Genomic DNA, 15,754 nt, shown 5'->3' with positions numbered 1-15,754 from the left:
TTACTAAAGAATAAATGGGCTAACCAAAAAGTTAAAAACATAGAAATGGAAGGAAAACTTCCAAACTCTTTATGAAGCCAGCATTACCTTGATCCCAAAACCAGAAAAAAACGCCACTAAAACAAGAAGTAGAGACAAATTTCCTTGATGAATATGGGTGCAAAAATCCTCAATAAGATATTAGCCAACTGGATCCAACAATACATTAAAAAATTATTCACTGGGGAGGTAGCGCTTGTTCAATATCTCAAAAAAAATCAATGTGTTTAATCACATCACTAAAAGAAAGGACAAGAACCACATGGTCTTCTCAATAGATGCAGAGAAAGCATTTGACAAAATACAACATCCATTCTTGATTAAAAACCCTTAAGAAAGTAGGGATAGAAGGATCATATCTGGAGATCATAAAAGCCATATATGAAAGACACAATGCTGATATCATCCTCAATGGGGAAAAACTGAGAGCTTTCCCCCTGAGGTCAGGAACAAGATGGGGATGTCCACTCTCCCCACTGTTATTTAGCATAATATTGGAAGTCTTAGCCTCAGCAATCAGACAACACAAAGAAATAAAAGGCATCCAAATCAGCCAGGAGGAGGTCAAACTTTCATTCTTTGCAGATAACATGATACTCCATATGAAAAACAAAAGATTCAACCAAAAAACTGGTAGAACTGATCCTTGAATTCAGCAAAGTGGAAGGATATAAAATCAATGCACAGAAATTGGTTGCATTCCTAGACACCAACAATGAAGCAACAGAAAAAGAAATAAAGGAATCAATCCCATTTACAATTGCACCAAAACCCGTAAATTTCCTAGGAACAAACCTAACCAAAGAGGTGAAAACTTTATACACTGAAAACTATAGAAATATTATGAAAGAAATTTAAGAAGACACACACAAAAAAGGAAAAAAGATTCCATGTTCCTGGATTGGAAAAACAAATATTCTTAAAATTTCAATACTACCCAAATCAATCTACATATTCAAGGCAATACCTATCAAAATAACACCAGCTTTCTTCACAGAGCTAGAACAAACAATCCTAAAATTTCTATGGAACCAGAAAACACCCAGAATAGCAAAAGTAATCTTGAAAAAGAAAAACAAAGTAGGAGGCATCACAATCCCAGACTTCAAGCTATACTACAAAGCTGTAATCATCAAGACAGTATGGTACTGGCACAAAAACAGACACACAGATCAATGGAACAGAATCAAGAACCCAGAAATGGACCCACAAACGTATGTCCAACTAACCTTTGACAAAGCAGGAAAGAATATCCAATGGAATAAAGACAGTCTCTTCAACAAGTGGTGCTGGGAAAACTGGACAGCGACATGCAGAAGAATGAACCTGGACCACTTTCTTACACCATACACAAAAATAAACTCAAAATGGATGAGAGACCTAAATGAAAGACAGGAAGCCATCAAAATCCTCGAGCAGAAAGCAGGCAAAAACCACTTTGACCTTGCTGCATCAACTTCTTAGTCAACACATCTCCAGAGGCAAGGGAAACAAAAACAAAAATGAACTACTGGGACCTCATCAAAATAAAAAGCTTCTGCATAGCAAAGGAAACAATCAGCAAAACCAGAAGGCAACCAACAGAATGGTAGAAGATATTTGCAATAACATATCAGATAAAGGGTTAGTATCCAAAATCTGTAAAGAACTGATCAAATTCAACACCCAAAAAACAAATAATCCAGTGAAGAAATGGGCAAAAGACATGAATAGACACTTCTCCAAAGAAGACATCCAGATGGTCAACTGACACATGAAACAATGCTCAACATCATTCATCATCAGGGAAATACAAATCAAAACCACAATGAGATATCACCTTACACCTGTCAGAACAGCTAACATTAACAACTCAGGCAACAACAGATGTTGGCGAGGATGCAGAGAAAGAGGATCTCTTTTGTATTGTTGTTGGCAATGCAAAATGGGCAGCCTCTCTGGAAAATAGTATGAAGGTTCCTCAAAAAATTAAAAATAGAACTACCCTAGGATCCAGTAATTGCACTACTAGGTATTTATCGAGGGGATACATGTATTCAGTTTCGAAGGGACAAATGCACCAAACTGCTTATAGCAGCGCTATCAACAATAGCCAAAACAAGGAAAGATCCCAAATGTCCATCGATGGATGAATGGATAAAGAAGATGTGGTATATATATATATATATATACACACACACACACACAATGGAGTATTACTTGACAATCAAAAAGAATAAAACTTTCCCATTCACAACTCCGTGGAATGGAACTGGAGAGTATTGTGCTAAGTGAACTTAGTTAGAGAAAGACAAATATCATATGACTTCACTCATATGAGGATTTTAAGATACAAAACATGAACATAAGGGAAGCAAAGAAAAAATAATAAAAAAACATAAGGAGGGGGACAAAAACTTAACAGACTCTTAAATATGGAGAACAAACAGAAGGTTACTGGAGGGGTTGTGGGAGGGGGGATGGGCTAAATGGGTAACGGGCACTAAGGAATCTACTCCTGAAATCATTGTTGCACTATATGCTAACTAACTTGGATGTAAATTTAAAGGAAATAAATAAAATAAAACAAAATAAAATAAAATAAGATAAAAAGAAACACAGATGTTTAGTAGTTCTGGAAAGTGTTAAAGTAAAGAAAATTGGTGAACATACCTTAACTAAGTGTTACCCAATTTTTGGCTAAAAACCTCTTTTTTCTTATATATTACACCAATCAACATCTTGCACAACGTATGTTGTTCTGTGTTCATGGAATACATCTCTGGAGTACTCCAGATTTTAGAGACCAGTAATGCCTCTGCTATGAAAGGATAATCACCGTACAGGTGAAAAGAAAATTTACCACTACTGGTATCATGAGTGATGGATCAATGTCAGCTTGAGTCAGTTTTTCTCCATCTACAGTATATACCCCCAACTACCCAGAGTAGCAGTTAGAATCAAGTGCTCAGCACAGTGCTTAGCACATAAAATACTTTATTACTGCTTAGAGTGAAACAACACAAATTCTGCCCTAATGAAGCATTCTAAATCAAAATTGTCCTCCCTTCCTCATTTGTTCTGTGCACAAATAACTGATGGGATAAATGCAATATTCTTTAACCACATGAACAAAGACTTTTTAAAGGGGTCTCTAGAAAAAAAAAACACACATCTGGGATGGATACTCTTGGAAAGAGATTAATAACAGTGCATTTAAACTTATAGACAATATAGATCTCAAGCCTGAATAACTAAAAAAAAAAGCTAATTAAACTGACACTAGCAACTCTTCATTGATGTTTACCCACTCCAAGCAACACACCAATTCACTGAGAAGAAAACACTTGCTTACAGAAGAAATACTAAGCATCAAATCTCTTTTATTAATGTGTTCACATTAGGAAAAGTAAGGATTTGGTGAAAATTTCTCTTCTGGCTAGAGTATATCAGTAATATGTCTGACACTTACATGTTAGTTCCCTACTAATATCATCTGTGTACTCACAGAACAAGGAACTTTTGGAAGTCAACTAAGAAATCTTTATCAATCAAACATATTTCATGCATATGAATGCACACAAATGTTTATAAATAAGCACTTAACTGTTGATTAAAGCAAATTATAACTTATGCCAAGGAATTATTAAAAAGCAAGTCTTCTATTTAACTTATAGGAGAAAGATCAGCTGGTAAAGCATGTTAATAGGTTAGGGAAAGTGGTCCCTATTTGTAAAATTATTGCATATTAAGACATTAAAATAAAATAAATAAAATAAATTCACATATTGGTACCAATTAAAAAAAAGAAGAGGGATCACAACCAACTCCACAGAACTACAATTATAAGAGAACATTATGAAAAACTATATGTTAAATAATTGTGCAATCAAAGAAATGGATAAATGCCTACAAACATATGAACTACCAAAACTGAAACAGGAAGAAATACTTTCTGTTACTTGAATAATCTTGCAACCAGCAAATGAATTGAATCACTAATAAAAAAAGAATTCCTAGCAAACTAAAATCCAGGGACAGATGTTTTCATAGGGGTTTTCTACCAAACATTTAAATACAAGTTAATACCTATTTTCAACCTATTCCAAAATAGAAAAGGAAAGAAAATGTACAAAGTCATTATAAGAGGCCAGGACCTGTCAGAAAAGCTAACATTAACAACACAGGAAACAACTGATGTTGGCAAGGATGTGAAGAAAGAGGAACCCTCTTACTCTTTTGGTGGAAATGAAAACTGGTGCAGCCACTCTGGAAAACAGTATGGAGGTTTCTCAAAAAGTTAAAAACAGAACCTCCCTATGAACCAGCAGTTTCACTGCTAGGTATTTACACAAAGGATAAAAAGATACTTATTCAAATAGGCACATACACCTTGATGTTTATAGAAGATTTATCAACAACAGCCAAACTATGGAAAGAGCCCATATGTTCATTGACTGATGAATGGATACAGATAATGGGGTAGATACATACAGTGTGATGTTACTCAGCCATCAAAAAGAATGAAATATTGGCATTTGTAATGATGTGGCTAAAGCTAGAGTGTATTATGCTAAGCAAAATAAGTCAGTCATAGAAAGTAAAATACCACATGAATTCAATCATATGTGGAAATTAAGAAAACAGATGAACATGTAGAAGCAAATAAAAGAGAGAAGGGAAGCAAACCATAAGAGACTTTTAGCTATAGAGAACAAACTGAGGGTTGATGGAGGGAGTTGGGTGGTGGGTGGGCAAATGGGTGATGGGCATTAAGGAGGATGCTTGTTGCATAAGAATGAAACTAGACCACTTTCTTACACCATTCACAAAAATAAACTCAAAATGGATGAAGGACCTGAATGTGAGACAGGAAACCATCAAAACCTTAGAGGAGAAACCAGGAAAAAAACGTCTCTGACCTCAGCCTCAGAAATTTCTTACATGACACATTTCCAAGGGCAAGGGAATTAAAAGAAGGAATTAACTATTGGGACCTCATCAAGATAAAAAGCTTCTTCAGTGCAAGGGAAACAATCAACAGAACTAAAAGACAACCAACGGAATGGGAAAGGATATTTGCAAATGACATATCAGATAAATGGTTATAATCCAAAATCTATAAAGAACTCACCAAACTCCACACCTGAAAAACAAATAATCCAGTTAAGAAATGGGCACCAGATATGAATAGACACTTTTCTAAAGAAGACATCCAGATGGCCAACAGGCACATGAAAAAATGCTCAACGTCACTCCTCATCAGGGAAATACAAATCAAAACCACACTCAGATATCACCTCACATCAGTCAGAGTGGCTAAAATGAACAAATCAGGAGACTATAGATGCTGGAGAGGATGTGGAGAAATGGGAACCCTCTTGCACTGTTGGTGGGAATGCAAACTGGTGCAGTCACTCTGGAAAACAGTGTGAAGTTTCCTTAAAAAATTAGAAATGGATCTACCCTATGACCCAGAAATGGCACTGCTAGGAGTTTATCCAAGGGATACAGGAGTGTTGATGCATAGGGGCACATGTACCCCAATGTTTATAACAGCACTTTCAGTAGCCAAACTACGGAAAGAGCCTAAATGGCCATCAACTGATAAATGGATAAAGAATATGTGGTTTATGTATACAATGGAATACTTCTTGGCAATGAGAAACAATGAAATCTGGCCATTTGCAGCAATGTGGATGGAGCTGGAGGGTTTTATGCTAAGTGAAATGAGTCAGGCAGAGAAAGACAGATGCCATGTGTTTTCACTCATGTGGATCCTGAGAAACTTAACAGAAGACCATGGGGGTGGGGAAGGTGAAGAAAAAAAGTTACAGAAAAAGAGGGAGGGAAACCATAAGAGACTCTTAAATACTGAGAACAAACTGAGGGCTGATGGTGGTGGGGGAGAGGGGAAAGTGGGTGATGGGCATTGAGGAGGGCACCTGTTGGGATGAACACTGGGTGTTGTATGGAAACCAATTTGACAATAAATTATATTTAACATAAAAAAATAAAGTGAGTTTGGAAGTGTTAAAAAAAAAGGAGGATGCTTGTTGTGATTAGCACCGTATGTTATATGTAAGTGGCGAAACCCTAAATTCTACAACTGAACCCAATTTTACTATATATGTTAACTATCTAGAATTGAAGTAAAAACTTAACAAAATAAAATAAAATTGATGAGATAAATTGAAAACTACACAACAAATGGAAAGGTAGTCCATGCTCATGGATTGGAAAAATTAATATTTTTAAATGTCCATATTTTCCAAAGTGATATATATAGATATTTAATCACTGTAACAGTGAAAAGCATTTTTTCATACAATAAAATAAAAAATTCTAAAATTTGTATGGAAGCACAAAAGACCCAAGTAGCCAAAGCAATCTGAAGAAAGAATAACAAAGTTGTATGTATCACAAAATGCCAGATTTCAAGATGTAATACAAAACTACAGTCATCAAAATAGTATGGTAGTGGCACAGAAATAGACACATAGGACAATGGTTCAGGAAAGAAAATTCAGACACAAATCTACTATTATGTGGTCAATTAGTCTATGACAAAAATGCAAGAATATACAATGGGAAAAGGGTCTCTCTAAGAAGTCATATGAAAACTGCACAGGTATTTTTAAAAGAATGGAACTGAACCACTTTCCAACACCATACACCAATTAAATTCAAAAAGGAATAAAGACCTAAATGTGATACCTGAAGCCATAAAACTCCTAAAAAAGAACACAGATAGTAATTTCTCAGACATCAGACTTAATAACATTTTCCTAGATAGAGTTCCTGAAACAAGGAAAACAAAGGCAAAAATAAACCAAAAGAACACGTCAGAATAAAAAGCTTTTTCACTGCTAAGGAAACAATCAACAAAACCAAAAAACAATCTACTGAATAGTAGAAGTTATTTGCAAATGATATACCTGAAAAGCAGTTAATATCCCAAACATATAAAGAACTCTTATAGCTCAACGCAGAAAGTAAACAATATGATTTAAAAATGGGCAAAGCACCTGAATAGACATTATTTTTTTCCAAAAAAGACATTCATATATTCAACAGCCACTTGAAAAGATGCTCAACGTTAGTAATCATCAAGGAAATGGAAATCAAAATCACAGTGAGCTATAACCTTACACCTTTCTGAATGGCTAAAATAAAAAGACAAGAAGTAGCAAGTGTTGGTGAGGATGTGGAAGAAAATGAGCCTGACAGACTATTGTTGTGAATGTAAATTGGTGTAGTCACTGTGGAAAACAGTATGAAAATTCCTCAAAACTTCAAAAATATTAATTACATATGATCCAGTAATTCTACTACTGTGTGTAATTACACAAGGAAAACAAAAATCTTAATTCAAAAAGTTATATGCATCCCTATGTTTATTGCAGAATTATTTACAATAGCCAATATGGAAGCATCCTAAATGTCCATCAATAGATAAATAGATAAGATACACACACACACACACACACACACACACACACACACACACACTAGAATACTGTGGAACCATAAAAAGAAAAAAAGAAAGAATAAAATTTTGCCATTTGTGAAAACAAGGATGGACTAAGACTATTATGCTAAGTGAAAAAAGTCAAACTGTGAAAGGCAAATACCTTATTATTTCACTCATGTGGAATTGAAGAAAAAATGAAAAAAAAACCCACAAAAATAACAGAGTCATAGTTGTAAATACAGAGAACAAAGTGAAGGCTGCCAGAGTGGAAGGAGTTGTGAAAGAAGTGGGAGATAGAGTCTTCTGGTTATGGAATGAATGACATGGGAATAAAAGTAACAGCATAAGAAATATAACCAATGATATTAAATAGTGTTAGTATTATAATAGCAATGGAAGCTACACTTGTGGTTAACATAGCATGATGCACAAATTTGTTGAATCCCTATGTTGTACGCCTAAAAATAATGTAACATTATGTGTCAATTACACTCAAATAAAACAATTTAAAAATGTCAAATACCAAATTACAATTTCACATGAAATGACTTCCTTTAATCTATAAACAGAAAAAAGAGGGAACATATCAGTACCAATTTTACAGAAAAAAAGATCTAAAGAGAGTGTTATGAACAATTGTACACCAACTATTTTCATAACCTTTATTAAATGGATACATTTCTAGAAACACACAATGTACCAATATTGATCCATCATGAAACAGAAAATCTGAACAGAGCTATAGTTTTAAGAAGATCAAGTCCCCCACCGAGTAATCACAACTGTCCAACAAAAGAAATCCTTAGTCCACATGACTTTGTTGTTGAATCCTTTCTAACATTTAGAGAAGAATTAACACCAATCTCTCTCAAATGCTTCAAAATATTGGAGAAGTAACACTTCTAAGGTTATTCTATAAGGTAAACATTACACTGACATGAAAGCCAGACACAATAAGCCAGACACAATAAGAAAACTACACAACAGTATCTTTAATGAATACTGATACAAAAAATTTTAACATACTAGCACACTGAATTCAGCACTATTAAAATGATAAGACATCATAGTAAAGTAGGATTTATTCCTGGAATGCAAGGATGGGTGATTATATTAAAACCAATCAATTGACACATTGACGGAATGAAGGGGAAAATAAAACACATGATCATCTCAACTGATGCAGAAAAAAGTATGTGACAAAATTCATTTTACTTTTATGATGACAACACTGACCAAATTGGGAATAGAAAAAAAAACATCAACATAATATAGGCCATATATGGAAAACACAGGGCTAACATCATACTCAGTGGTGAAAGACTAAAGACTTTTCCTTCAAGATCAGGATGACAATTTTACCACTTTTATTCAATATAGTACTGAAAATCCTAGTCAGAGCAATTAGTCTAGAAAGATAGATAAAATGTATCTGCAATGGAAAGAAGAAATTAGACACCAATAAACAGAAATATGCCTAATGTTTCTGGATTAGAAGACTCAATATTGTTAAAGTGGCAATATCACCCATGTGATCTACAGATTTTATATATATATATATATATATATATATATATATATATATATAAAGATATATATAAGATATATATATATAAGATATATATAAGATATATATATATATATATAAGATATATATATATATATATAAGATATATATAAGATATATATATCTTAACATGACTGATCATTAGGGAAACTCAAATTACATCCATGAAGAGATATCACTTCAAATACATTGGGCTAACTATTGAAAAGAAGGTAAAACAAAAATAACAAGTGTTGGTGATGATGTGCAGAAATTAGAACACTTTAGCTTTGTTGATGGGAATATAAAATAGTGAAGCTTCTATTGAAAATAGTATGGATACTCCTCAAAAAATTAAAAATACTATTAACATTTAATATTTTCACTTATTAGTATATCCCCAAAAGAATTGAAACCAGAGATCATCCACATATTTGTACACCTATGTTCATAGCAGCAATATTCACAGTAGCCAAAAGGTGGGAGCAACCCACCTGTTCACTGATGAATGAATGAATAAAAACAAAACGTAATATGTACATATAATGTAATATTGTTCAGCTTTTGGGGCGCCTGGGTGGCTCAGTGGGTTGAGCGTCCGACTTCGCTCAGGTCACGATCTCACGGTCCGTGAGTTCGAGCCCCGCATCAGGCTCTGTGCTGACAGCTCAGAGCCTGGAGCCTGCTTCAGATTCTGTGTCTCCCTCTCTCTCTGGCCCTCCCCCCATTCATGCTCTGTCTCTCTCTGTCTCAAAAATAAATAAATGTTAAAAAAAATAATGTAATATTGTTCAGCTTTAAAAGGAAATAAAAGTCTGACAAATGGTATAACATGGATGAACTTGGAAGAATTATGTTATTCATAAAATATGTCAATCCCAAAAGGATAACTACTTATGATTCCACTTTTATGAGGCTCCTACAATTGTCAAATTCATAGAAACAGAAGATAAAATGGTGGTTGCCAGTAGCTGAGATTAGGGAGGAATGGAGATTTTTTGTTTAATGAGTAAAGAGTTTCAGTTTGAGGAGACAAAAGAAAGATCTGGATATGAATGATGGTAACATTTTCACAATGTGAATGTACTTAATGCCACTTAACACTTAAAAGTGGTTAAATGGTAAATTTTTCCTATTATGTTTGTGTACATATATATTTTCTATCTTGAAGGGAGTGTATTGTAACCAAAAATCATATGTCTAAGTTGTTGAACAATCCTATCACATTTTATCCAAATGAATGCCTCCCATTCAAAGAAGTTACCTTTGGAAAAATCAACACTTAATGAAATAGAGTTATTTTTCAGAGTATAATTAACATCTCTTTTGGGGGAATTCTCTCTGTATATTTTGTGGTGGTAAGTCTTCATCCTTTGGGGACCAATATATAACTTTTTGAAATAGTGAAGTCATATTGATTTGAGATGGTGAATAGTTTGAGTAATATAATTTGGCATTAAATTTCTTTATTCTTACATCCTTTTATCTCATTATTTTATAGGGTAACTATCAAACAATAAAAAACATTTTAATGAATATATTTCTTGGGGCGGTTGAGTGGCTCACTCGGTTAAGCCTCTGACTTTGGCTCAGGTCATGATCTCATACTCTGTGAGTTTGAGCCCCGCATCAGGCTCTGTGCTGACATCTCAGAGCCTGGATGCTACTTCAGATTCTGTGTCCCCCTCTCATTCTGTCCCTCCTTTGCTCATGCTCTGTCGCTCTCTCTCTCGCTCTCTCTCTCTCTCAAAAATAAATAAATGTTAAAATATTTAAAGAATATATTTCTTATGATGGAAATAAAATACATTTGAAAATTTTCTTCAAAATACTTTGAGTCTAGGAGTAAGTGTGCAATTTCACAAAAGATTAATTCTCTGAAAGGATTAACACTTATTTGGAAGACTAGTTTCTGGTAGCCTGAAAATCTTTCTCATTTCTGAAAAATAGATAAATAACAAAATACATATATACATAAATAAATCTAAACATTTTACTGTTCCACACAGTCAGAAAGCCTGGAGCAATGGTTAGAAGCAGGGGCATCATGACCCCCAGCAACATATAAGAATCCATTATATGCTGCATCTCCCACACCTCCACGTCTTTTGGACATTGGAGCACATAGACTCCACTTGTTAGTGTGCGGGTCAAAATATTCCATTGATTTGAGGCAGGAACTTCCATCACGACCACTGATAGCATATAGCCTAGAAAAAAAAAGAACAGAAGTATGTGTGTGTGTGTGTGTGTGTGTGTGTGTGTGTGTGTAAAACATGTTTAATTTGTGCATAGATTAAAAATTAAAAAAAACTTGTACAAAGCATTTCAAGTTTATGACTATATATTCTACTACCTTAGTATTTTGTAATGGATGGCCTGAGTTTGTGAATGGATAGATAACAAAAGGCACTTGCCAAGGTCCACTCTACTCCAAACCTCCCCAGCTTTATTATTTTTGTGAAAGTATGAGACAATAGATTAAAACATCCCATGGGAAATGAAGACAGAGAAAGAAAGGATATATCAAAAGCATTGGCAGTATTTGTCAATTATACCTCAATAAATCTGGAAAATTAAAATACAAAAAGGGAAGGTTGGATGTTTCCAAAGACTAACTCTAGTAACCTTACAATTTTGGCTAGGTTCAAATGATTAGCATTAGAATCCCTTTTATTTTATGAACTGCTTTATTCAATATTAAAAAAAAAACATTTGTCACTAGGAAGACTAACAATAAATAATAAAGGGAATAAGAATCAACAAACTGGATTTTTTTCTAAGGAGGCATATTGGCTATTATTTCTCCCATAAATTGTAGAATGTCAATTCTTATGATGAGCAGTATTTTTTAATCCATTTAAATTTAATCCTTCATCAATAAAGAAGAAAAACATTTACTAAGCCATATGTCTATAAATGCCCTTCATGTTCAGTTGTAAATAATATCAAGTTAACAAAATAAAATTAAATTAGTCAAATTCGATTATTTCAATCTGTTCTGTAATTTGTAGGAGATTGTTTCCAAGTCACCTGATATTCAGGTCAAGCCAAAGATAATCAGATGCAGGAGTATTTTAAGCTCTAAGACACTGTAAGGCTGGGTATCCTCTTAACTACAACCATGTCCTACTTCTGATACAAGGTGCTATAAACTGTGCTGCAATTTCTACTGGACCCAGCTGTACGATGAAATACTGACTTTATATATAGTCAATACATATACCAAGGTTGTCCCCTGCCACTGATCTCTCCTGGTGTCTAAAATTGTCATCATTTAAGTCCCTCCTATGTGCTGTTTATTGTTTCCAAAGGTCCCTTATCTGAAAGGACATAATTACCTTAAAGGAGTAACAATTCAAGATCTTAGCAACCTTTAATATGTTACCTTGCTCTCATATACAAGTGATCAGGAAGGCAGAAAGATTCAGAAATATTGGACTCAGTGTAATTCTGGAATTGGGAGCCCTGAACACTCAGGACAGTGAATGATAAAGAAGACAAAGACTTACCCTATTACAAGACTAACCAAAGTTTTAATAATAAAAAGTTATGACGTAAAATGTGGCAACTTCTCGAGGGTAAAATTGAACTTGTTGGCCTAAAAAAGTGCTTCTCAAATTTAATGTGCTCACAGGCCACTTGAGGATCCTGTTAAAATGCCAATTCTGATTCAGGAGGTCTAGGGTAGGGCTAAAATTCAGAATTTCTAAATAGATCTCAAGTAATGCTGATGCTGTTGGTCACAGGACTATACTTGAGTAGCAGAGGACTGCAGAATATTTAATTAAATGTTCATTTTAGACAAGTATTTTCCATATAATGAAGGGAAAGTACCAACACAGGCCTTTTACTACTGGATACTAGGATGTCCTGGTCATTGACAATGCTTTGGATCACATCTCTAAAGTGTTGTATCACATGAGCCGGGAGTAAAGAGCATTAATGTTTGGATTTGCTCACTTATTGTTTAATGCAATAACACCAACTGTGCTTCTAGGAGTTGACATACTGGCCACATAATTCCACTGACATCCCTCAGGGTCCCATCTTTCTATAGTATTTAGATAACTCCATCCATCATGACCACCAACAGCATACATTGGTCCTTCAAGTGTGGCTACACCAAGGAGATAAAAAAGCATGAGGGTTCACTTAGATATACCAAACAAAATGGATATTATTTATTTTGAAAGCTAAAAATTGTTTTTGTTTCTTAAATGACTTTGTGTGTGCATTAATAATTTACTAATCTTGATATGAAACTAAAAATTACCTCTTAACCCTAAGGAACTTTCAGGCATAATCTCTGTATCATGGAAGGTTATCATCGTTGTAATACTGAAGTTAAAAGAGGTAGTAGAACACACCATTTCTAGGGATGCAATAGAAAAAGGAAACTTATTTTTTTTCTGGCATAATTTCAACATCATCTTTTAAATTGTAAGTGATAGATGAGATTGAGATATATGTACTGAATCTTAGATAATTCTTATAATTGTAGACTGTGTCATGTATTTCTATTCCCTGCTTTTTATTACAGTGATTAAAAAATTCCCATGAAATAACCCAATAAGCAGGGATTTCTGAGGTTTAGTTAGAAATTTGTTCCATTAGATACTATGAATAGTCCCTATCTAACTACTTCCATGGGAATTCACACAATTGGCCTTTTCCCCCATCTTCTTCACCGTCCCAATCAGCACCTCAGGGGTATAACTTAATTACTTTTACTTTCTTAGTAATATCAATTAGATTTTAAAAACTTGCTTCAATTTCTCTGTAAGATACGTTTCTTAAATTTTTTTTTTCAACGTTTATTTATTTTTGGGACAGAGAGAGACAGAGCATGAACGGGGGAGGGGCAGAGAGAGAGGGAGACACAGAATCGGAAACTGGCTCCAGGCTCTGAGCCATCAGCCCAGAGCCCGACGCGGGGCTCGAACTCCCCGACCGGGAGATCGTGACCTGGCTGAAGTCAGACGCTTAACCGACTGCGCCACCCAGGCGCCCCTGTAAGATACGTTTCTAAGATATGTCTAGGAATCAGACTGACACAGTTGAGCTGAATAATTGCACAGTCTATAATATGAATAGACAATTTTCTAAACAATTTTGGAAAAAAACAATACCATTTCTGAATTCCACTTTTTAGCTGTTGAAGTCAGTTCTTAAAAACAAACAAAGACAATAATTCTGTTTTTTAAACAAACTCTATGATATTGAGAATTTATAGAGTCTAGAATGGAGAAAGATGTACCATGACAAATATGCAGGAGAATCAAAGCTTCCAGACTATTTCAGAAGTCTCCACCCCATCTTTCTTAAACTTCTTGGAATCTCTGGCTTAAGTATAACTTAGAGTTGCTCTCAACTGAAGCAGTTTTTCTAAACATCCCTGCCTTGAACCTGCATCCCAAAGCTTTTCCTGAAATACAGACTTGCCTCTTATGGGAAGGGACAGGATTCATCAAATTAGAAGCACAATGACTCTCCATAGTCAAGTTGTTTTGTTTTTTTTTTTCTAAATTGAGTGTAGAAGAAAACTTCCTATTGTAGTTTTATGTTCCTCAATGATGTATTCCTTCTAAAACTTTTTATGTTTAAAAATACTGGTTGAAGGGGCACAGGGTTAGCAAGTATGACATCCGAAAAAAGAAAAAAAAAAGTTTCACAGGTTAGTATCATTTGCTTAAGCTTTTCAGCATTTTGGAGAGATTTTGACTAAGGGTTTGACTAAATCTCAATAATATGCACTTGTGATGAATGCTGTGTGATGTATGGAATTGTTGAATCACCAAACAGTACACCTGAAACTAATATATGTTAGTATGGGATTGTACACCTGAAACTAACACTGTATGTTAACTATACTGGGATTAAAGTAAAAAAATAAAATAAAATAAAACTCCAATAATGTGCAGCTGAATTTAACTTTTAAAAAGCTCTACTAAGGATGCATTCCTTAGAAACTATATAACATTAAGTTCTTACCTAAGCCATGCCTATGTGTTGACATGGGAGGCATCACAGTCCAGATTTTTCCAACTGGATTAAAACATTCCACAGTATTCAAAGTTTTTAAACCATCTCTTCCTCCCACGACATAGAGCTTATTATCAATAACTGCAACTCCAAACTGAAGCCTACAACCACTCATGGTGCCAATATGTAGCCAGCTGTTCGTTCTGAGGTCATATTTTTCAATTGTGGTGGTACCTTTTAAAGGGATATTGAACAGTGGAAAAATTGCTTGTATAAAAAAATTTTAGTTGTTATCATTCACATTATATTTATGTACCTATAATTTATAGCATAGAATCAGTGATTGCAACTCAAATTAAAGTAAGTAGTCCAGATGATTCTCTAACCTGGCAGACAAGGCAAGGTAATATTTTGCTACGAGCAGATCCAAATGGAAGAGTCAGAATAAAACAGCTTATTTAATATATATGGCTTGTATATTCATAATGGATTCTTTGGCTATGTTATGGTATTAGTAATACTAATACAGGTGTCAAACATGATAATTTACAACAAAAATTATCTTGTAATCTATTACTGACTCTTTATACATCCATTATGATTTTAAATACCTATGGCCATTCAATATATTGATTATGATCTTTTATTTTATTCAGGTTTTTTTTGTGTGTGTGTCTGTGTTGATTTAAAATACAAGTGACTAAAGAAACAGGAGTGAAAGTTTCTTTTAA

At 34.2% G+C, this 15,754-nt stretch overlaps 1 protein-coding gene across 1 annotated transcript in view; it reads right to left on the bottom strand.

Moving 5' to 3' along the window:
- The window catches only part of KLHL4 (kelch like family member 4), a 172,749-nt gene that overhangs the window by 20,078 nt on the left and 136,917 nt on the right, over positions 1 to 15,754 (bottom strand). Inside the window, 3 exon segments of the mRNA XM_047843874.1 lie at positions 11,036 to 11,248; positions 13,002 to 13,169; positions 15,038 to 15,257. Coding sequence (XP_047699830.1) covers positions 11,036 to 11,248; positions 13,002 to 13,169; positions 15,038 to 15,257 — 601 coding nt within the window.

The sequence above is a fragment of the Prionailurus viverrinus genome, chromosome X, assembly GCF_022837055.1.
Source record: "Prionailurus viverrinus isolate Anna chromosome X, UM_Priviv_1.0, whole genome shotgun sequence".
NCBI classification, from domain to species: domain Eukaryota; kingdom Metazoa; phylum Chordata; class Mammalia; order Carnivora; family Felidae; genus Prionailurus; species Prionailurus viverrinus.
Note: the sequence above shows the minus strand (reverse complement) of the source record. Positions and strands in the feature narration are given on the sequence as shown.